General features: G+C 67.1%; 1 protein-coding gene and 1 long non-coding RNA gene across 7 annotated transcripts in view; one reads left to right on the top strand and one right to left on the bottom strand.

The window, feature by feature from the left end:
- The window catches only part of GPC1 (glypican 1), a 28,328-nt gene extending 7,036 nt beyond the window's left edge, over nt 1-21,292 (bottom strand). Inside the window, exons 1-3 of one of the 6 annotated variants that reach the window (XM_067027316.1) lie at nt 5,957-6,153; nt 5,160-5,914; nt 398-556 (exon numbers count right to left, since the gene is read on the bottom strand). In XM_067027316.1, the coding sequence (XP_066883417.1) occupies nt 398-556; nt 5,160-5,914; nt 5,957-6,090 (1,048 nt within the window). In that variant the 5' untranslated portion in view covers nt 6,091-6,153. Of the gene's footprint in view, nt 1-397; nt 557-4,305; nt 5,026-5,051; nt 5,080-5,159; nt 6,154-20,937 lie in introns of those variants that run through there. The other 5 variants (XM_059053731.2, XM_067027315.1, XM_067027319.1 and 2 more) reach the window with 5 other exon arrangements.
- Nucleotides 7,070-9,154, top strand: LOC136793649 (uncharacterized). Its single transcript, XR_010839276.1, has 2 exons — nt 7,070-7,193; nt 8,601-9,154. It is a non-coding gene; the product is annotated as an uncharacterized lncRNA (long non-coding RNA).
- Nucleotides 21,293-21,509: the final 217 nt, after the last annotated feature.

The raw sequence follows: 21,509 nt of genomic DNA, 5'->3' as shown, positions 1-21,509 counted from the left end.
CACGGCAGGGGCCCCAAACTCCTTGTGCCTCCACCCAGCACCCTGCAGCCCCGTCCTGGCCCCCGAGCTCGGTCCTCACGCTGAGCTCCCCAGCTCCAGACCACCTGGTGGCCAGTGCCAGGCCTGTCCCTGGCAGGTGCCTAGGAGAACTCTGGGGGGCAGAGGGTCCCCTCTGAGGGGCTGATGGAAGGGACAAGCTGGCTCTCCCCAAACGTGCTGCATGCCTCGGGGTGGACAGAGACCTACGGGTGACTCCGAGTTCACGGATCCCTCGCTCAGGCCCCTGCACGTGGCCAGTGTTCTGCTACTACGTCCCCTCTGACCCTGCCTCGCTGCGAGAGGCCCCCGAGTGCCCAGCCCCCCGCCGTGAGTGTCCTGCGGCCCCGGAGCCCCTCACCGTCAAAGCCCCGCAGCTGGGCGGCCAGCGTGGCCTGCAGGGCCCGGCCGCTGTCCAGGAGTGCCGTCTCCAGCTCGGCCTGGCTGCGGTTGGCCAGGTTCTCCTCCATCTCGCTGGTGCAGCAGGTGTAGCCCTGGGGGCAGATCCGCAGGTGCTCACCTGTGGGGAGGGGCTGGCGTGAGGGAGAGGAGGGCTACGGGAGGCTGGGGGGCGGGTCACCAGGAGAACGGCCGCGAGGCCGGTGGGCTCTCCTGCACAGAGGGGACGTGGGCGGCAGGCCCCAGGAGGCGGCACGCAGGTGGGGCTGCCTGCCAGGGTCGGGGGAAGGCAGGCCCGTCTTGGGGCAGCGCCTAGGGTGGGCCGTGCAGCCCCCTCAGCGCAGGACACAGGAGCAGGGCTTCCTCTGCAGAAGCCCACCTCCAGGCCTCCTGGGGCAAGCCCCGGGGGGGACGGGTGTAAAGCAGGAGTGCGGGAGACTGAGCCCCAGGGCAGGGCTGTGGGCTGCTGCCCCCACTCAGCTCCTTCCAGACCTCCACGCCCCCTGCGTGTGAGGAGGGCCGCCCCAGGTGCCCTGAGCAGCTCAGCTCACACCTGGACCTCAGCACAGAGGCCTTAGGTCCTGCGTGGGGGGCATGGGGGGGCTGCCAGACTCCAGGCTCACAGGGGAAGTGTCCAGGCCTGCCCGGCGCCCCTCCCCGGGCCCAGGCTGAGGAGAGGGAGAGGAAGGGATCCCGGAGGGGCAGGGCAGGACAGCCCCAGCTTCCCCGACCCCAGTCCGGAGTGCCAGCTCCCACTGAGGACCGCAGGCCCTGCAGGATGGGCAGGCCACCCACCCACAGCTCCGGGCCGGCCAGAGGCAGGGGCCCCCCAGGCCGAGGCCCACCCCGTCGGGAAAGCCCGGGCACAAGTCTGCTGGGTCCCTGCTGCAAGACCCGCACCCCCCTGGCGGGACACACTGAGCCCCCTCCGGCGTGCGCACCCTCCTCTGCGCCCTCCAAGCTCCCATCACCCCCGTGCCACTGCCCGGCGCGGGCTCCTGGCGGCGCTGCTCCCGGCGGCACGAGGACGTGACTGAGGTTGCCTCCAGCACTCGCGGTGCAGGGCGCACCTTTCAAACTGCCGGCCCCAGTTCTGAGGTGGGTGCTGTGAACCCACTTTACAGACAAGGAAACCGAGGCTGGCAGAGATGAGGGTTCCTGTCCGAAGTCACATCAGGGGCCAAGTGGCTCAGGCCGCTCGATTTCAGGCCCCCACGGCCACTGGGCTGCCTCACAGCAGTGGCCAGGGGTGGCTAGGTCACACTTAAGTCTGAGCGGCTTCCTCTCCTGCACACGCCCCAGGGCAGCAAGAACAGGTGCAGAGGACAGAGCTGCCCTATGGCCCGTGTGCAGCTCCGTGCCCATCAGTGGAACAGCCAGGAGAGGGCGGCGGTGCCCCAGGTGCGGTGGGAGGGTGCAGAAGGGCGCTGCACACTTGGGTGGCACTCGAGGGAGGTGTCAGAGGCTGGGGGTGGGGAGGAAGGAGGGCGGGGGGTGCGGAGGCAGGAAGCGCAGCTCCCTCCCCCTTTTCCCTCACAGACCTGCCCCCAGCCGCCTCGTCCCCCGGGGCCCCCAACCCTGCTCCCAGGGCCTGCTGTCGAAGGGGCGCTGTGGCCTCCATCCCGGAACAGGGCCGACTGTGGGGCCTACGCCCTGCAGAGCCCCAGGACCGCGCGGTGGGGAGTCAGGGGCCTGGGACCTGCCCCCCGCCCCGGGGCGAGTCAGGCCTTTCTGGCCACATGCGGGCCTCAAGGGAACCAGCGGGGATGGAGGGACAGAGCCTGGCTCCCTAGGGCCTGGCAGAGAGTAAGCACCCCCATCCCTGCCCTCCTTCCTTCGTGGGGTTGGGGGGGGGGGCGGGCACCTCCAGGCAGGGAGGGCTGGGACCCGAGGACATCCCCAGAGACAGCTCTTCCTCTCGGCTGCCCTTGCTGACGCTGACCCGTGGCCCTGGACCATCGCCAGCAGGGGGCAGCTCACAGAGCAGGACGAGGGTCCTCCACCCGGCGTCCCAGCTGGCAGAGCCGGGCAGATACTGGACCCGTCTCCCTGATGGTGGAGGCTGTGCAATAGGGCCACGTGCACCCATCCAGGAGGGGCCGCGGCCCCAACTGCCCTGCCCCCGGCCTCCCCTCCAACGGCAGGGGCCAGGAGAGCACCCTTGGCGAGGACCCTCCCCTGCTGCGTGGTGGTGCCGGGCTGGGGGTCACGGGCTGAACTGGGGACGTGCCCTGGGGCTGGGAGTGGCTGCAGGTGCCAGCCTGGGGCTTCCAGGTGCCAGCTTAGGCCCGGCTGTGACAGGCACCCAGGCCAGGCTGGATGGGTCACAGGGCAGTGGCGGGCAGGCAGGAGAGGCAGGAGGGTGCGGGCTGCCGAGGTGCGAGCACCTGCGGGCCACGGCGGCCGGCGGCCTCCCTGGCTGGCCGCCCTCCCTCCCGAGCCCTCCATTCCTGCAGGCAGGAGAGAGGTGAGGACAAAACACCCAGGACCCCCTTTTCTCAGGCCGGCTCTGAGCAGGCTCCTTGGCGCTATCGGCCCACCCACCGCTCCCAGCCGTGAACTGCGCCCCCTCGCCCTTGGCCTCCCCGCCCCGCCCCGCCCCCGCCGCCTCCCTGCGGCACCCCCTCAGCCCTGCCTGGACACCTCGTCCAGCCAGCCCGGTGACCTGCGCTGTTCCGGCCGCCCCAGCACAGCCCCCGTCCCTCCCTCCCTCCTCGGACACACACGGGAGTGAAGACACGGAGCCAGAGCCCGGGCGCCGGCCTGAGGCCCCGGGCAGGCTGGGCTGAGGCTCCCCGAGCCCGCGGCAGGGCAGATGCGGTGGCCGGTGCTAGTTGGTGGTCAAGGCACTGGCCCAGCTCGGCCTGGGCCTGCGGGTCATCTGTCGGTGCTGGACATCAGCCGGGCAGAGGTGGGCTCTCCTTCCCAAAAAGCAAGTCTGTTCCCTGATCTAAGCCAAACAGTTGGAGGCGGGTGGGGCCTGCCAGAGAGGAGGTGAGCTCCCTGACCCTGGAAGTGTGCAAGGCAGACTGATAAAATCCCCCTCTTGTCATGTCAGACCTCCACCCCCAAACCCTCACCTCTTCTCGGCTAAACGCCTGGAGAAAGGGGGGACACTCGGGCCAGGCAGGAGGGCATGGCTGGTATCCCGTCCATCTTAGAGCTGCCCAGTCCAGCCCTCCGGTCACCCCCGCCGCCCTTTCCCCTCCCCACTGGGAGGCATCAGCCTATCCCCGCTTCGCACTGACCCCTCCCATCTGCACTGAGCCTTCTCCCCCAGCTGGCCAGTGACGGCCCCTCCTTTCTTCCTCAGTCTGTTGCTTTTTCAACAGCAGACGACATCCTTCTAGAACTCTCCCTTCCCTCAGCCTTCGAGACACCTCCTCCTCTCGTGCTCCCAGGTTTTTTTGGGGGAAGAGCTCTTTCACGGCAGGTTTGCTCCCCCATCCGCAGTCTCTTTAGAGCCTCTCCGCTAGGCCCGGCCCCCAGGTCCCAAGTCTCCAAACCCCCGGCCGCCCTCCCCAGGTTAAAACACCTGCACTCGCTTCCTACCCCCCCCCCAGCAGTTCCTTCTCTTGCTGGATGGCAGACCAGGTATCCACCTTCTTGCCCCCATACTCAGACCTCCTGGGTCACCCCAGATTCCGGCTTCTCCTCAGCAAGTCCCATCAGCCTATGACTTAAACATCTTTAAGCCTCACACCTCCTGCCACCTGCCGACACAGCCGCAGTTCCCAGCCCTCCTGAGGGCACAAGCAGCCTCCTGATGGCGTGCCCACCCAGCAGGCCCCCCACCAGCTCTGCAGACCCAGTGCTTTAGCCCAAGACCCCTTCCCAACAGTGATCCCATCACCAATGCTGGATGCAGACCTCATCTGTCCGGGCCCAGCCTGGCAGCCGCTCCTGACTGGTGGCCCTAGAGCCCTCCCAAGGAGACTGCAGAGGGAAGATGGCGCCACACCAAGCCCATCTCTCCAGAAGCTTCTGCAGCTCACACAGGAGTACGCAGACTGCCTGCTCAACTTGCCTTTAAAGCCACATCCCAGATGCTCTGCACCAACTAATCCTGCTGCCCCAAGGATACTCTCGGCAATTCGGTGTAGGCAATTGGCGGCCCTGGCCTCCCAGGACGGTGCTGGAATGCAGCTCTGTGGCCAGTTCTAGGCACCCTGGCCTCCAAAACACGAGGGAGAGGCCCAGGTCTGGAAAAGCAGTTAGGGGGCTGCTTCCCTGCCCCCCCCCCTCCTTCCTTCTCAGCTCTGGACCCCAGCCGGCCTGCTGAGGGGGCGGGGTGTACAGAAGGCTTTCCCCAAGCAACTGACCCTTCTCGGGACAACTGCCCATATGCCCACTCCTGCTCCTGGACCCCTTCCAGCTCCAGTGGGCGCTGCAGGACCTGCTGGCACGTCCACCAGCCTGCTGGTGGGGGGCGCTGGACAAATAACCCGGGGTCGCCTGGGCACCGCCCACAGCCCAAGCTCCAGACCTTCTTTCCTCACCTCCTCACTGCCCCCCCCCCCCGGCCCCGACCAAGAAGCGTCTGTCCCTGGCCAGTCTCTGTCGCGGGGTCACCCCGAGCACCTAGAGTCCTTGCAGGGGGGCGGCCTCAGACCCACCTCGGACGGGACATTTCAACCAGCATCCTCCCCCGCTCCGAACGCGGCACCAAACCCTAAGCCTCCCGCCCCGCTCCCCAGCGCGCTTCTCTACCCCTCCCCGGCCACCTCTCCGCCGGCCGAAAGCCCCTCCACCATCCCGGCCACGTGACAGCATCACCAAGGCGGCCCTCTGCCGCCGCTGCAGAGCCTCCGTCACGCACGGGGACCGACACTGAGGGGTCTCGGCTGCGACACCTCTGCGCTCGGCGGGAGGGGTCCCGCTGCCCGGGGGCTGCGTCGCTGGCGGCGGGACAAAGGCCGAGCGCCCGGGCGCCACTCGCTGCCGGCCAGGGACCGAGGGCCCCGCGCCGCGGAGCAGGAGCCGGCGCGCGAGGGTCTGGAGCGGCGGCCGAGCTCCGGGCTCCTGGCGCAGCGAGCAGGGGGGCCGCGCCGCCGGGGCCTGCGGCAGGCGAAGGGGGGAGGGCAGGAGGGCGACGCGATTGGCGGGGAAGGGGCTTGCCGCAGTGGGCGCGGCAGGCACTGGCGGGGGTGGCAGGAGAGGGGGCTCGCAGGGGCTGCCGCAAGCGAAGGGGAGGGGAATGGGTTGACGGAAGAGGAAGGGGGGCTTGCTGCAGGAAGAGATGGGGGCGGGGAGGGTGGCAGGGGCGCTGCGGGGATACAGCGGGAGGCAGGCGAAGACGGGGCGAAGGTGGGGAACTGGGGAGGAGAGGCGGACTGGAGATGGGCGCAGAGGATGAGGGATCGACGGGGCGGACGCGGAGACGGGCGGGGGGCTCGTGATGGGAAGGGGGTGGAGAAACGGATGAGGGCGCAGACGAGGGCTTGTGGCGAGGGCGAGCGCGGGGTAGCATGGGCTGAAGGTGGGGTTCTCGCGGTGGTGATGGGGGACGACAGGGCTGGAGATGAAGATGGCTAGGAGGAGGCAGTGGAGGTGAGGGCGGCGGGCCCGCGGATGGAGATGCGGTGGCACGGCGGACATGGAAATGGGGATAGGGCGGGCGGCGGGCTGGGCCCGGGCGGGGTCACCGGCTTGCATCCCAGCTCCGCGGACGCCGCCCGGGCTTAGCCCGAAACCCCTTCTCGGCGGCGGCTCCGGCGGCGGCGTCCCCGGCGGCGGCGGCGGTGACGGTCCGGGCGGGCGGCGCGCGACTCCGGGTGCGGGTGCGTGGGGGTCTAGGGGTCCGCCCGTGGAAAGGCGGAGGAGCAGGATTGGGCTGGAGGGCTTGGAGAAGGTGCGCGGAAGCGCAGCCGAGCGGGACCGGCTGGAGGACTCGGCGGCCGCCTGCCAGGGCGGCACTGCAGCCGCACTGGCGCGCACCGTGGAGGGCGGCGGCTCCCCGCGCGGCGACGCGCCTCCTCCCGCAGCCCCCGCCCCGCTGCGCTCGGCACCGCCCCCGTCTCCCGGGAAACCGCCGCGGCCGCCCCGCCCCCCTCCCGCCGCCGGCCCGGCAGCCGCGCTCAGCCCCCGAGCTTCCCACGGCCAGGGGCCCACCCGGTGCCCGCCAGGCTCCTGCCGCGCTGCCCTCCGGGGGTTGCTCCCCATTTGGAGTCCGGTGCGCAGGGGAGCCAGGGCCCATCCCAGAATGCTGATGGCAGGGGCGTCAGCTCTCTCCGAAGGAGAGTGGCAGCCCACTGCCTGAGAGTCTCCTCTCCGCATGACAACGACCAGATCCCTTCTGCTGTCTGGGCACTCAAGGGCCACCATCGGTCACTCCCGTATCCTCTCCCCGCCCTCTCCAGCCCCCAGCCTCTGGCCTCAGGGACCTGGGGCTCCATCCTAACGTCCTGATCTGCTTCCCTAGGAAATAACAGACCGCGCCTGGCCACGCCCTCCCCTGGCTCAGCCACCTCCTCCTCCTGGATCACCCTCCCACACCCAGGACCAATCCCCTCCACTCGCGGCAGCCCCAGCCCTGCTCCTTGCCTCCGCGGTGCCTGCCAGACCCACTGGAGAAACCACCTACTGAGGCCCCCCTCCCCGCAGTGCCGCCGTGCCGGGCCCCCCGGGCCCCCCCCCCCACCCCGGCCAGCCTGCACAGGGACACGGAGACACGTGCTGCACAGGTAGCTCTGGAGCGAAGTGCCCTCTCCCAGGCGGCCCAGAACACTGAGGGCCCCCGAAGAAGGGGGTTCCACCAGGTAACTCACAAAGCCACTCTCTGCTGCCTAGTTCCTGCTCAGGGACTCCCCCTGAGCAGGCCACCCTGCCGGCAGGCACCAGGCTTGGGGGTGCCTTGGCGAGGCGGTTGGGCCGCCCTGGAGGTGGGCCTGGAAGCAGCTCTGGCTCAGAGGCCAGGCCTCTTCCCACTGGCCTCCCCGCAGTGCTTCAGGGTTCAGGGCTCAGGGCTCACACCGTGGCCTCAGAACAAACTGGGGATGAAGGGGCATCTTCTGTGCCCATGACCCCAGGTCTTGGTTGCAGGGCAGGGGGCTCTCTCATGGGGCCTGGGAGCGAGATGCTCCCTGGAAGCCTCACCCACCAGGCCAAGCTCAGCGCTGATTTCTCATCCTTGGTCCAGGCCAAGCTCAGAGGACACTCACCCAGGACTCGACATCAGCCATCCCTGACGGGGGCCGGGTGGGAACGCCTGGGCTCCGTACCGCTCTCCCATTTAGCTTGCCCGTCCTCCCAACCTCTGGGCCGGGGGGGCAGCCCAGGAGATGGACTGATGCTGCCTGCCTCTGCCATGTCCACCGGGGGACCCCGGAAGAGCAGAAGGGGGGACACTGCGGCCCAGGGGTCCCTCAGCCAGTTTCCCGCAAGACCCAACACAGGCCCGTCCATCCACCCCGGGAAGGCTGAACAGGCAGAGGGCACAGACTCTCCGCTGGGCCAGGCCACTGAGGGAGCCCGCCCTCGGGGGCAGGCTGAGTCCCAGGCCCACGCCCAGCAGCGGCTCCAAAAAGCCAGACGGGAAGGCACAGAGGGGCTCAGCCGCTCACCCCCAACCGAGCCACTCCCCACAAAGCCTGGCGGCCATCTCCAAGGTCATGGCCGTCCCCGCTGGCATCCAGCTCTGACGCGCTGCTTCCGCTAGCCCCTCGATCTCACGCACCCTTCTCCCTCGCCCTACTCTCTTTCAAGGCCCACTCACCTCTCCCTTCCTCCAGGAAGCCTTCCAGGTCCCTCTGGGCCAAAGCACCTGCCTAGCCTCTAACCTCCCTTAGCATAATAGGCAGCCCTCCCTGGGGGCTCTCCGACTGGCCACCCTTCCCAGCAGCAGGAGAGCTGCTCGGCCCGCTGGCGGGAGCCTCCTCTTCTCCCGCCTCTCTGCCCAGCATCCAGGCTGGACCCGGTGCTGAGTAACAAATATGGACAAAGAAAGGATCTCCGTGCAGGGTTCGCAGTCAGGGAGATGAGGCTTTGACCACCAGCGCTGCCCCAGAGCCGCAGCCTCAGGCCTCCCCCTGCCCTGGAAAGCCAGCACCTCCCCGCCCCGACCCCTCCCCAGAGGCGGCATGACAGCCAGCTGCATGCTGGTGCGAGGGAGGCCTGCGGGGGGGGGGGGGGGTTCACAGTCCACAAGGACTCCCTTATTCCTCCAGAGGCCCCGGCCACCTCCTGATGAGATGGAGCTCTCACTGGGTGCGCGCAAGGGTCTCAGCTATTTCCGGGTTTGAGAATCCTTTCCTCTTCGTGACAACTGCTCTCTCCCGTTCTACTGCTGCCGGCGCCACACAGGGAGCTAGAGTGACATGCCCGGGCCACTCAGCTTGGAGTGCTGCAAGGGACACACAAGAATCCTGGCCTCCCCCGCCTCTCCCATCACAAGACCTCCCTTGATTCCAGTCCCAGGGGAATTCCTGAGCAGGAGGGCCGAGGCTGAAGCGGGAGCAGACACGCTCTGCCACCAAGCGATGTGCAGATAACCACCCGGAGGGCCCCGGGAACTCTCAGGTGGGATGGTCCCCAGCTGCTGACTCAGCACGTCCGCCCAGGCAGCACCGCTGTGGCCAGCACACACCCAGCTCGCCGGTGTCGGTGTCGGGGTGGGGGGCACCGAGCCCAGCCCCAAAGGCACGACTGTGAGGGTGTGCGCGCAGATACAGCCAGGACACAGCTAACTGCGCATTTCAAATAAACGAGGCATTCTTTTCCAGAGTGCCTCCCTGTCTTCGCTGAGGGGAAGGAAATGAAAGCGCTGGGCACCTGGGGGCCCACCAGCGGCCCAGAGGTCCCAGGTATGGAGGTGAAGGCTCCTGGAAGGTGAGGGCGGAGTGGCGGCGTGGCCACCCCGCTAGCCTGCACCACCCCGTCAGCGGCCAGGAGCTGCTGAGACCCAGGACGCCATCAGGCAGCTGGGCACGCCCCGCCCCCCCCGCCCCCGGGCACAGGAGGGACACCTGCCGGGACACTCCTGCCAGCAGCACAAACCCACCAGAAAGGGCCCCCACCAGCCAAGCACACAGAGGGCTCCCAACCTGGAGCAGTCAGGCGACCTCGGCATTTGCCCACATGCCCGGCTCCCCACAGATGGGACCCTGACCTCTCGTGGGTCCTGGGGGCCATGGGGGAATGGGTGGGCCAGCCTACTTCCTGACCTCTCCAGCTCAGTTTCTCCAGGGTGGTCAAGCTGACGCATCGGTCAGGGAAGGGCCAGGCCTCTAAGCAGCCTGGGAGTTCTGCTCCCTCAGGCACCCGGTGTCTCGGTCTCCGCTCCGTTCAGCCACATCCAGCAGGCAGAGGTGGGACGGCCCCGCCCAGGGCAGTCAGATCCCTGGGGCAGACACAGCCCCATCCCCAGAGAGGGGTCAGAGAGGCAGTGACAGGCCCCACGTGACCTGGGCATGGAGAGGCCCCTTGTGATGCAGGCTGCCAGGCCCCTAGGCTGGCCGTGGGCTGACCGTGAGTGGGGTCCTGCTGGCACTGTCTTCCCCCCACCCTCCGACATCTCTGCAGAGCCTGCAGGGCCTTCTGGGCCTCTGCTTGGGACTCATGTCTGAATACCAGCTGCCACCCTCCCAGGCTACCCAAGAGCCCTCCTGGCTGGCGGCATGGCCCTGTGCTGGGGCAGAACTCCTTCATCGCGGGTTGCCCCTCCAGGAGGGGCGGGCAGCCAACCCTTCTTGCAGTTCCCAACTTCTCAGGACCAGGGCCAGCCAAGGGGGAACACGGACGCCACGAGACAGCGCCACCCAGGAAGCAGCAGCAGTGACCGGGGAGCCCATCCTCTCCAGCCCCATCCCGCTGGCCCCCAGCGTGGCCCCTGGGCCTGGCCGGCGCGGCTGGCCTCCCTCCCCACCAGGGGGCACTCTTCCCCACAGCCGCCTCTGGGGAAAGGATGGGCCTATCTCTCCAACAGGCTCCCCCCCCCCCCCCCCGCCTCCGTGATGCCCCGCCCCCGGGACACAGCCCCCTGCTGAGCACTCCACACGAGAACCCAGTTTCACAACCACTCCACACAGCAGGTGTTGCTACCATCCCCATTTTACAGAAAAAGATTCTGAGGCACAGAGAGGTTCAGTAATTGGCCCAAGGTCACACAGCGAAGGAGCATGGCGCCAGACTTGAACCCCGGCGGCAGGATGGCTGGGTCCAGGAGACCAGGTTTTGGCTTCTGCTAGGGCTCCACCTCTTTCCTAAGACATACGCCACTGGGAACGGCCACTGGATCCAAAGGACGCTGGCCCTGGGCCAGGGGGGTGGCCTTGAAAACTCTAGGTAGCAGAGGAGGTGGGGGCTGGTTCCTTGGGCCAGGAACGCCTGGGGTGGGGGGCCCGAGGCAAGAGCCCTGCAAGGGCAGCGTGGGACCCTCGGGCCAGGAGGGGAGCTGTGGCCGAGCAAGCGCCTCAGGCCCTCAGGGAGGATGGGGCGAGAAGGTCAAGGCTCACGGCGAGAGTGGCCGAGCGGCATGTGGGCCAGGGGCCGCCCCAGGCTGGGAGGGGTCTTCGCTGTGCGGTCAAGGGGGACATGTATGATTGCAAACCGCATGCGTGTGTCTAAACCCACACGTTATTTCTCGTTACTTATGACTTACAAAAGTAACACGTGGTCACCGTGGCCAGCAAAGCTGCAGCTCACGTGAAGCCTCTGACACCTGTCCAGTCCCTGCGCGGATGGCACTGTGGTTGCGTTTCAGCACCGAGGACAGCGCCCGGCACACAGTAGGAGCTCAGGGACACTAGCGAGTGACTCAGAGAGACAGATCTCTGTGTCCTTATCACCCCCCCACCCCCCGCAGGCAGCTGGCCGGGCCCCCGCTCTGCCCCAGTGCTCCCGTCCGGCCCGCTGGCTCTCCTGGGGCAGACATGGGGCTCCACCGGCCCTCCCGCCTTGGCTGAGGGCCCAGCCCGCCGCCCGGAGGCCTCCTCTTCTCTGGGCCCTGGGCCTCCTTGGCTGCTGGCTGAAGGCTGCAGACCCGTTCTCAGAATAAAGAAGTAATGAAGTAAAAAATTACACAGAGGACCATGAAGGAAGCTAGCTGCAGTGCTGCAGCCGTTGGAACGTTATAAACAGGCGTGGGAGGTGGTGTCCATGCGCTTTCCCACGAACACCCTGCAGGCCTGATGCCCATGAGAAACTCAAAGCTGTGGTGAGTGGAAACGGTACTTTCAGATATTTGCTACAAATGGAAAAAGGGACATGAAAAAATCAGCAGTTTCCACTGGTGACCAAGTCCCAGATTCTAGAATGCCATCGTCGCCCTGTTCATAGTAACAAGAAATGCTAAAGGTTAGCAAAAAAGGAGATGTCATTTCTTTCTCAGTCAAGTCCATGAACCCCCTGACTTCTAAACCTGGGCCTCGCCAGTGCGCCCTGGTGAACCCCAGCCTCAAACGAGCTGCCTGCACACCCACGTCTGTCCACCCCAGTTTGCCCATCCTTCTGGAGCTGACTCCACCACCATCCCTGGCCCCAAAGCAGAGGGGTGCCCCCTCCCCTCTGCCCCCTCGGCCGCTGGCTCCATCCTGCCTAGAGCTTTGGTTCAAGGGCTTCTCATGGGGTGGGACTGGCGTCTCAGGAAGCCACCTCCCACCTGTTCAGGAGTGTTCTGCACTTCATGGGGTCCCTGGCCTCCGTGTCCCCTCCCCTAAATGCTGTGACAACCAAAAACGCCCCTGGGGAACGGCTCCCGGTTGGGAGCACCCACTTTATCCTGGAGCGCTTAGCTGTGTGTCTGACCTGCAGCAGCTCCCAAATATACAGTGACGGGGAGGTGGCAGTCCCTGGGCGTTAGGTCACTCGAAGGGAGACTGGCAAGGTGCCTGGAGTGTCCTGGGGGCAGCCACTGCCACGCCAGGGGAGGGGGGCCAGGGACGGCAGGCCTAAACGTTTTCAGAGCCTCGTCCCTTTAAAATACCCCTGTGGGTCCGGTGTGTCCCGAACTCCATGGTGAAGGGAGAGATGGGAGTGAAGACCTCCACCAGTCCTGAAGCAGGTGGCAGCATCTGTCTCCCCGGGGCCTGCAGATGGTCACAGGTGGGTGGGATGTATGTTCCGAAGCCCCGGACACTTGAGGACGCACACATGGCTCACCACAGGGCCCAGATATCCACAGGTGGCCCCAGGCGCCAAGGATGTGCTTAGACACACAGACAAGCCCGGACGGCCACCCTCAGGTTCAGAGAGCGGCCCTCAGCTCGGGGGATGCTGTCTGAAGGTGTGCACAGGCCACAGACCTCCACAGGCTCTGGTGCTGATGGTGAGGCCAGGAAGTGTCCCCACCAGGGAGGCACAGGGCCACAGTCACTGCCACGTGCACCTGTCCAGGGCCTGGCTGCCCGCCTGAGAGGGAGACGTGTTGGCCTATCCCTCAAGCTGCTGGGAGCACTGCAGCCAAATGCACCCCCAGGGCCAACAGCCGGGGCGCAGACGAGGCTCAGGATATGGCCAGTGGCTGCCTGGCCCCGGACTGCAGGGTTTGGGAGGGCCTGGCAGCCCCAGCTGAGTTTCTCACTAGACCCTGACCTTCTGGGGGTGGGGCCCATAGCTTGAGGGTGAGCACAGAGCAGATGAATGGATGGACGGGTAGGAGGGTGAAGGGCCTTGCCTCCTGCCTGGCCAGCCTCTCCTCGTCCCTTCCAAGCAGGTGGGGCGGCAGGGTGGCGGGGCTCGGGCGTTTGGCGCCCGTCGGCGGGACCAGCTCTGAGCTTAGGAGGCTCTCCTTGAGGTGGTGGGCTGGCAGAGCTTGGGCTAGAGTTGAGCTGAGCCTGACCTTCTCTTCTCCTGCTGGCCAGCCGGCCGGGCCCTCCTGCAGCCCGAGTCCTCATGTGCGCCTCTCAGGCTGGCTCCTCTCCTGGACACCCCACCCAGCCCCTCCTGGGGCTCGCCCACCTGTCCCAGCCTTGGAGCCCCTCAGTCCTCTGGCGTCTGCCAGGGCCCGTCTTTCCTTGTACCTGTGGGAGCTCTGTGGCCTCCCCGCCAGCTCTGTCCTCTGGCCGACCTCACCACTGCAGCCTGGAACGCACGCCCAGCACCTACAGACAGGGCCACACGGATGTCCCCCAGCGCCCCGACGAGGCAGGCTTGCGTGGGCTCGCCCCTGACCTACTCCTCTCTGGGGCACCCCCTCAATGTGGGGCACCACTGCCCGGTGCCCACACCAGATACCTGGGGCAAATCTGGGCCAGGGCAGCAAGGCCACAGAGGAGAAGCCACTCCAGGGACAGGGCTCTGAGCACTGGGGACCTCTTTCTGGGACCCAGCTTCCCCACCTGCACACTAAGTGGTTGCACCAGGTGGTACTCGGCCTGCCCTGCAGGCACCCCGTCCTGCCCGCTCTGGGAGGCTGGGAGGGGCTGCCAGGCAATGGGCCAGCGGAGGCCAGGGCATGGCTTAAGGACGCAGGGCCTTGGACCGAGGTCGGGGCTGGCTCTTGGGCACTTCAGTGGGTGGGAAGGAGGCGTGAGGAGGGCAGGGCCCAAGCCGGGGCTCCTGCAGGGCCTCCGCTTGCTGGCCTGCTCCAGCCCAGGTGCTCTCCTTGGCCCCAGGCCCGGCTGTGGTCACCCTGTCCATCCTGTCCACCTGTAGGGCCCTGGGCTCGGCCACACTGCAGACACCCGAGCTGATGGGAGGCCTGCCTCATGGTGCTGCTGACTGGTCCTCACCACCTCCTGGTGCTGGACCCCATTTTCCATCTCCTCCCTCCCTGCAGCCCCGGACGCGGCCAGGTCGCAAACTGCCTGGCCTCCCGCTGCCGGAGACCGAGCCTGCACAGCTCTCCTCCTCCACGATGCAGCAGGGGCGGCAGGCAGGGCGCTGGCGCTCCAGGGGGCCGAGGTCAGGGCCGATGGTGAGGGAGCAGGATTGATGGAGCCCACCGGGCCTGCCCTGTCATCTAGCCAAGCCTCTAGAACCCAGGGAGCACTTAGCACAAATCGTCAGCCAGCGTCCTCGGCTGGGCCACGGAGCCAGGAGCCAGCTGCCTGCCAGCATGCCTACAGCATGCCCCGCATGCTGTGTCCCCTGCTCAGGGGCCCTTGCACTTGTGGGGTGGGGGGACCCCCAGCCTGTCCACGGCAAACTGGTGCCAGCGAGTCACAAGTCTCCCAGACGGGTGCCCCTGACCCCATGAAGGTCTTACAGCTGGGCCCCTCATTGCCCACCCAGGCTCTGGGACGTGCCACAAGTGAGATGCATCAGCGGGTTGGCAGTTACCAGACTCTGAATGTCAGAATGAGTGGCCCCCGGCCTCCTCTCTGACTCAGTTGGAGAAGTTAAGGCCCACGGGGTGCAGAGCTCTGGCCATTTTCCCGAGAAGCTTGCAGGCTGGTGGGGGTGAGGAGCGGGCTGAGGGTGGTCTGACACCCTCACTCCAACACCAAGGCCATGGTGCACATCTGAGCCGAGACCCCGAGCCTACGGCACGGCCCTGTCCTGAGGAGCCACCAACCGAAATACCCAGAGCCCATGATCCCCGCCCACCGGACAGGATGCACCCACGAGTGAGGCACCACACCTGCAATGGGCTGAACCCTGACCCTCGTTCATATGTCAGAGTCTTGACCCCCAGGACTTCAGGAGGTGACCTCATTTGAGCATGGGGTCTTTGCAAATGTAACCGGTTGGGCCCCTAACTTGATAGGATTGGTGTCCTTATTTCCATAAAGTGAAATTCAGAAGCAGGCCAGCACAGAGACACCTACTCATAAGGACAAGCCCAGAGACTACAGACCAAGGGCCCCCAAGGATTGCCTGCAACCCCCAGAAGCCAGGAGAAGCCCTGGAACAGCTTCTCTCTCACAGTCTCTGGAGGAACTAGCCCAGTGACACCTTGATCTTGGACTTCCAGACTCTGAACTGCAAGACGATAAACTCCTGCTGTGAGGCAGCCTAGCCTGCTGCATCTGTGCCAGCAGCCGGGGGAAGCAGACACACGCCTGAACCCCAGCACCCAGCCCAGCCTGGCACCACATGGGCGGTGCTCAGCACACTTACTGCTGAGGTTGCCCAGACTTGGGGAGCACCCCGGGAAAACAGAAAGAGCCCTGGAGAGTAGTGAGTGTGTTGGGGATGCCCAGGAAGCTGAGCAGCAGGGCCAAGCCCCGGAGGGAGGATGGTGATGGGCGTGTGCCGAGGGTGGGCATGGGGAGGGCCGATCTGGCAGGAGGGGGCGTGTGTGCCAGGAAGGTGAGCCAGCCAGGAGCTGGTGGGGGCCAATGCTGAGGCCACAGGCAGACGAGGGGCTGCGGTGGGGCTGGCCTGACCCCCTCAGGGGCTCCTAGATCTACCCAGGATTCCAGGATTCCTGCCAGGAAAGCCGGTATGCACCCCTCACACCCAGAGCTTCCCTTGCACCCATGGCGAGACCAAGAACAGTCGAGAAAGCTGGAGGCCCCAGCCCTGCCCCAGTGTAGGGGTCACGGCTGGGAGGACAGGACAGCCCCCACCCCACAGCTGGGGACAGGGGGTAGGGCCTGGGGTTGGGGAGGACTGCAGCACCTCCGCCTGAACCATCTCCGCCCAGACTTCAGGCAGCTCAGAGCACCTGCCCAGGCCTGTTCCTAGACACATGTGGCGAGAAGGCTGCCAGCTGGCACGGGGTGGGTGGCCCCGGGCTGGAGCCCTCACCCTCCTGAGCCTGTGTCCTCTCCCAAATGTGGGTGATGACCTGACCCCACAGGGCTGTGCTGACGGCTAGATGTGGTCACAGCTGGTGCCAGGCACCAGGCAAGGAGACATCAGACAGGCAAGGCCTGGGCCTTGAGTCTTGGTCTGAAATCTTCCTGAACCAAGCCGGGACTCAGGGAGGAGGGTCTGGCTTATAGGAGAGCTGACCATCCTCTCACCACCTGGGCATGTCCAGGCCACGGCCCGATTTGATACTGGCGTGGCCTCGGGTGAGCCCCTCTCCTGGCCTGTCTCCCTGTCCAGGACCAGCCAGGCTGACACCTGTGCCCGTGCACGTGGGTGGCCTAGCACAGGCCTGGTGCACCCACACACCCTCTGTGCTCTCCTCCTGGGTCCGAAGCCCACCTGCCGCCTGGCGGGAGTGTCCTCAGTCCCTCTCCTGGGAGGCCTCAGTGGCCCTGCAGCCCTGTCCACCACGGGCTCACGCTGTTCCTTATTAAGGCCAGCATGGAACCGGTCTACCAAGACCGACCTGTCTTGTCTTCTGGACTCACCTACCCCTGAATGGGACATCGGCCCATGACTCCCGGGGGACTTGGCCTGGCATGGTGCTGGGGACACGCCAGGGGCGGCTCTTAGGGTCGGCCAGCAGCACACAGCTGGGCCACCCTCTGCGTACACCCCGGGCAGGGTCGCCTGATTCATGCCCCCGGAACAGCCCTCTCTAGCAGGGCAGGAGCGGCAGGCCTTCACTGGACAGGCTCCCGGGACCAGCTCAGGGTAAGGCCCGGCTACGTGGAAGGCCGAGTCACCGGCAGTGGTCGGGGTGGGGGCAGGGCGGCTGCGGAGAAGGCGCAGGAGGAGCTCCAGTTAAGGGGAGTTCTAACCCGGCCTAAGCAGTGGAGTCTACGACCAGGAAGGAGAAGGCAGCTGGTGGCCCGTAAGGGCCTGGCCTCGAGGCCCCATTTCAGGCCTCCAGCCTGGGGTGGCACAAGGCTTCCAGAGAACACAGAGCCCAGGACTGTTCAGCAGCGAAAGCCACCGGCTTGGGGGTCAGCAGACTGGGCTCTAGGCCTCAGAGCTCCACGTGGGTCGAGCGCCCTGAACAAAGCTGTGGGGCTTCTCGGCCTCGGTTTCTTATCTGTGAAGCAGGTCTGCAAAGACCCCTCCTCATCTGCTGTACCAGCTAGACAGTCACGGGGAGGGACCCACGCTGAGTCCGGGTCACGATGAGGGCTCCTAAGTGCCAGACACGACTGCCTGCAGGCCCTCCGGGGGCCTCTCGGGAGGGGGGCAAAGGGGAGGACACGCCTGAGGCAGCCGCCGAGTGCGCGGCGTCAGCATCTCCCTCCTGCAGCCCTCCGGGGGTCACGACTATTCCCGTTGTCACACGTGAAGAAACAGAGGCACAGAGAAGCCAAGTTGGGGGTGGTGGTGGCGGGGCGGCCAACGCGGCAGGGCTGGCATCTGAGCCCAGGCCCACGGAGGACGTGCCGCCCCTCGGAGGGGCACGCGGCGTGTCCGGCACTGCGGCCCCAGCAAGGGCCAGGCCGCCGCATCGTGCAGGTGACCCTGTCGGCCCCTGGCCCCCCTGGGCCCCCCTACCTGTGGTCCTCCCCGCCCCCCAACCCAGCCCTGCCCTCACGCTGTGGAGGATGAAACCTCAGCTGCTCTAGTGGCGAAGGGACAGAGCAGCAGCTCAGCTGGAGGCCACGGACCACCCTGGGGCTTGGGGCCAGGCACACGGGGGCCTCTAGCCTCTGAGCAGGGCAGGGCGCACACACCGTCTGGTGTGAGGCCAGGCTGTGCACAGACGGCCCGCGAGGGCCGCGCGGCTAAGGGACAGACTCGGAGGGCTCTCTCGGCCTCGGGCAGGACGGCACAGAGAAGCAGCGGCTTCCGCTGGGAGGCTAAGGGGTGGTCCTCGGTGGGGAATCCACGGCCAGCCGGGGTCCAGGAGCAAAGGAGCCGCCCACCAGTCCGCGTCGCACTGACAGGCCCACGCTCCCCTCTGGCCTCCATCCCCGAGGTCCAGGCCCTTCTCCTGTGCCCAGGCCCTCCGTCTCCCCCTGCTCGCCCACCACGTCTGGCATTAAGCAGGCCGCGTGTGGGTCTCCGGCAAGTTCTGACTGAGAACTTACTTTGTGCCAGCAACTGCGCCAGGTTCTGGGGCTACTACAGAGAACAGTACAGTACAGAGGTGGCCTCTGCCCCCAGGGCCTCAGTGGAGGCTCAGAGAGATACACGACAAACGGTGTCAAGTGTCAGGAGGCCGAGCAGGAGCTCAGGAGACATCTGGGGACCAGGAGCAACCCCACAGGCACAGATAGAAGATGGGCGGCCCGTATGCGTGCGTGCGTGTGTGTGCACGCGTGTGCATGTGTGTGCATGTGTGTGTGTGCGCACGTCTGCGCGTGTGTGTGCGTGAGATGCAGCACGGGGCTGGGCTTTCCCCCAGTGCTGCAGAGGGAACCAGCTAGAAGGGTGGCCCCCCTCACCTTCCATACAGTGCTCTGGCTGGAGGGAGGGCTACCTGGGCTGTGCAGCCTGTAAGAGGGGATGACCGTCGTCCTCATCGCGGCCATGCCTGGCTGTCCAGAAACTACATCCAGCCGAAACACTACACCAAGTCACGAACGGGAGCCCCACGCGCACTGACAGTCCCTCCTTCATAAGCCCACACACCATTTCTGCTCTCCCGGGCAGGCACAGGCTGGAAAGGCCACCCAAAGACCCAGGGCCGCCCTCCCTCCCCTCCAACGACTAGCAAAAGCACCGAGTCGCTACCCCACCAGCCAGCCCAGGCGTCCACCCCTGGGGCTCCCCAGGCTGCAGAAGTCTGCCTGCCGGCCGGCAGGACAGAACGCCAAAGGCCTGGATCCCCGAGAGCAGCGTATCACCACGGGGCCACCAGAGGGCGCCCGTTCCACGGAGCCCGCAAGTTGCTCGGAGCAGGGGAGGACAGGACTGGCTGCTGCCTTGGGAGGTCACCCTGGTTCCTTCACCCCACGTGGCACTGGCACTCTCCAGTTCAGGTGCTTATGGGGGAGGATGAAGCCATAGGGGGTCGGGCAGAGCAGCTTCCCAGAAGCCCCTGGAGCTGGGACAGAGGAGCCACGGGCACTGGTCGGGAGGGGGCGCAGTCCAGGCCCCGGCGGGGGGGCAGCACCTGAAGCCCTGGCTGGCGCTGTGCTGGGACAGCTGCTGGGCAGCCGTACACCCCCCACCCCGTCACGTGCACAGCAAGGCACTCTGCTGCTCCCGGGTCCCCAGCCCACTGCAGCCCCAGCCCAAGGAGGCCAAGAGCCAGCCCCCCGCCGGCCCCACCTCACCTTCTCCAGGCTGTCCTGCTCTCTCCCAGCCCTTGACGGTTGCCCAGACTCCGCCACTCTGTCTCTCAGCCTAACTGGGACAGAGGCCTGTGGATGTGACCAAGTTTAGGACGGTCCCGAGGACGCAGCGGCCGAGTAGGAGTGGACGTGAAGGAGAGCTGTGGGACGAGGGGGCCTTGGAGTGCCGTCTATGATCGGGGCTGGGTGAGGGCAGCTGCTCAGCTGCCCTGAGGCCTTGGTGTCCAGGGGAAGGGATTCAACCGAAAGGCCAGGGATTCCCGGGCATTAGCTCCTGTTTGCATGGCGGGTGGCGGGGCTTATGAACCAACGTGTGCTGGCCCCAGGCACCCAGATGTGTCCCGCAAACCTGTCCCCTAGGGAGGGTGGCAGCCCTGACAATGACAGGGCTTTGTCAGCAGACAGAGGCACAGGAAGGCTTACCCTGGGGTACTTGAACCAGGGCAGGGGGCTTGGTACCCGGGACTGGAACCCAGGGCAAGGTATCAAGGCAGCCTTCTGTGGGTCCCGCCCTGCTGGGGGCAGGGGTCCAGGGCCTGGCCGCCCCCTCCCATTCCACACTCCTCTCTCGCTCAGAACTCCTGTGGCTGTGGTCATTCCGTGTCCCCCGTGTCACTACTCGGTGCCCCCTCCCCACCCCCATCCCCGTTTGGGAGGAGTTCCCCAGGGCAGGAAGCTGCTCTGCTCCACTCTCGTCCACCGTGTCCCAGGCACCCTAAACAGACGCGCAGACCCAAGCTGGTTCTGGACACGTCTGCAGTTTGAGGAAAAAGCCGGGGGGGGGGGATGTCTGTGAAATCCTTAGGCACGACGCTCCACCTCCACCCTCACTCCAGTCCCCAAAGCTCCTCAGAGGCCTGCAGGGAGGGTGTGGGCAGGACCGCGGGCAGCTGCAGGGCCGAGGCCCCTGGGACGGCGACGCTCTTACAAAGAAATGACACGGTCCCTGGGCGGGATCCAAGGCGCCGACCACCTGCAGCTGGATCCCCCGCCCGAGGCGGCCCTGAGCGCCAGGCGAGCACAAGTTCCCTGGGCAGGTATCCCTGAGAGGTGATGTTCCCTTCCCGCGGGCAGAGGTCGTGCCTCTCCACCCTCGTCCCCGCCCCTCCCCGAGAGCACAGTTCGCTCCCGACCTTCCCGGGGCCCCTAGGCTGCCTCTGCCGGGGACCCCCGGGAATCCCCGGGCCGACCCGAGGCGCCTCCCGGAGAGGCCCGCACAGCCGGTGGGAGTCCCTAGCCCATGGCCACCGTCGGCTGCGCCCCGACAGCCGGCCCCGCCGCTCAGCCCTGCCTGTCCCGGAGGACGCACCGAGTCGGGGACCGCCCGGTCCGCCGCCTGGCGAGGACAGCTCTGCGGGGAAGGGGCCGGTGTGCGTGTTGGGGGCCGGGCGGCGGCCGAGCGGAGCAGAGGAGACCCGGGCGGAGGGAGGGCGGCTCGGGGCGCGGAGGCGCAGGGCGGACGAGGGCAGAACGGGAGAGAGAAGGGGGCGCAGGGGAGACCCGGGAGCGCCGGGTCACTCACCCGAGATCTCCGCCTGGGGCACGTCGCTCAGGCTGAAGCCCTTGGCCCCGTAGATCTGGCGGACTTCGCCGCAGCTCCGACTCTTGCTGGCAGGGTCCCCATGGGCGCAGGCGGCCAGCGCGACGGCCACGCACAGCAGCCACCAGCCTCGGGCCCGGAGCTCCATGGCGGGGCCGGCGGCGCCCCCGGCCGGGCCCGTGCAGCCCCCGCCCGCGAAGGGCAGAGCCAAGGTCCCGGCGCACTCGGCTCGCGGTCCGGAGGCGCCGGCGGCAGGGGAGGCGGAGACAACAAAAGCCGGCGGCGGCTGGGCGCGGGGCGCGCGGGGCGCGAGGTCCGGCCGCTCTCTCCGGCGGCCCAAAGCGCGGCAGGCGAGCGCGCAGTCCCGGCCCGGCCCCTCGGCGGCCCGGGAGAGGGGCGGGGAGGGGCGCGCGGGGCGGGGCGCGCAGGGGCGGGGCGGGGCGCGGCGCGGGGGCGCGATCCGAGGCGCACGGGGCGCCCCTCCTGTTCCCGGGGCCGCCCGGCTTGTGCGGAGCTGTTGACGGCTGGAGGGAAGCGGGGTGGCCGGGAGCGCG

Source organism: Kogia breviceps, chromosome 2, assembly GCF_026419965.1.
Source record: "Kogia breviceps isolate mKogBre1 chromosome 2, mKogBre1 haplotype 1, whole genome shotgun sequence".
Classification (NCBI taxonomy): Eukaryota; Metazoa; Chordata; class Mammalia; order Artiodactyla; family Physeteridae; genus Kogia; species Kogia breviceps.
The sequence above is the reverse complement of the archived record's forward strand: the minus strand, read 5'-3'. Positions and strand labels throughout refer to the sequence as shown.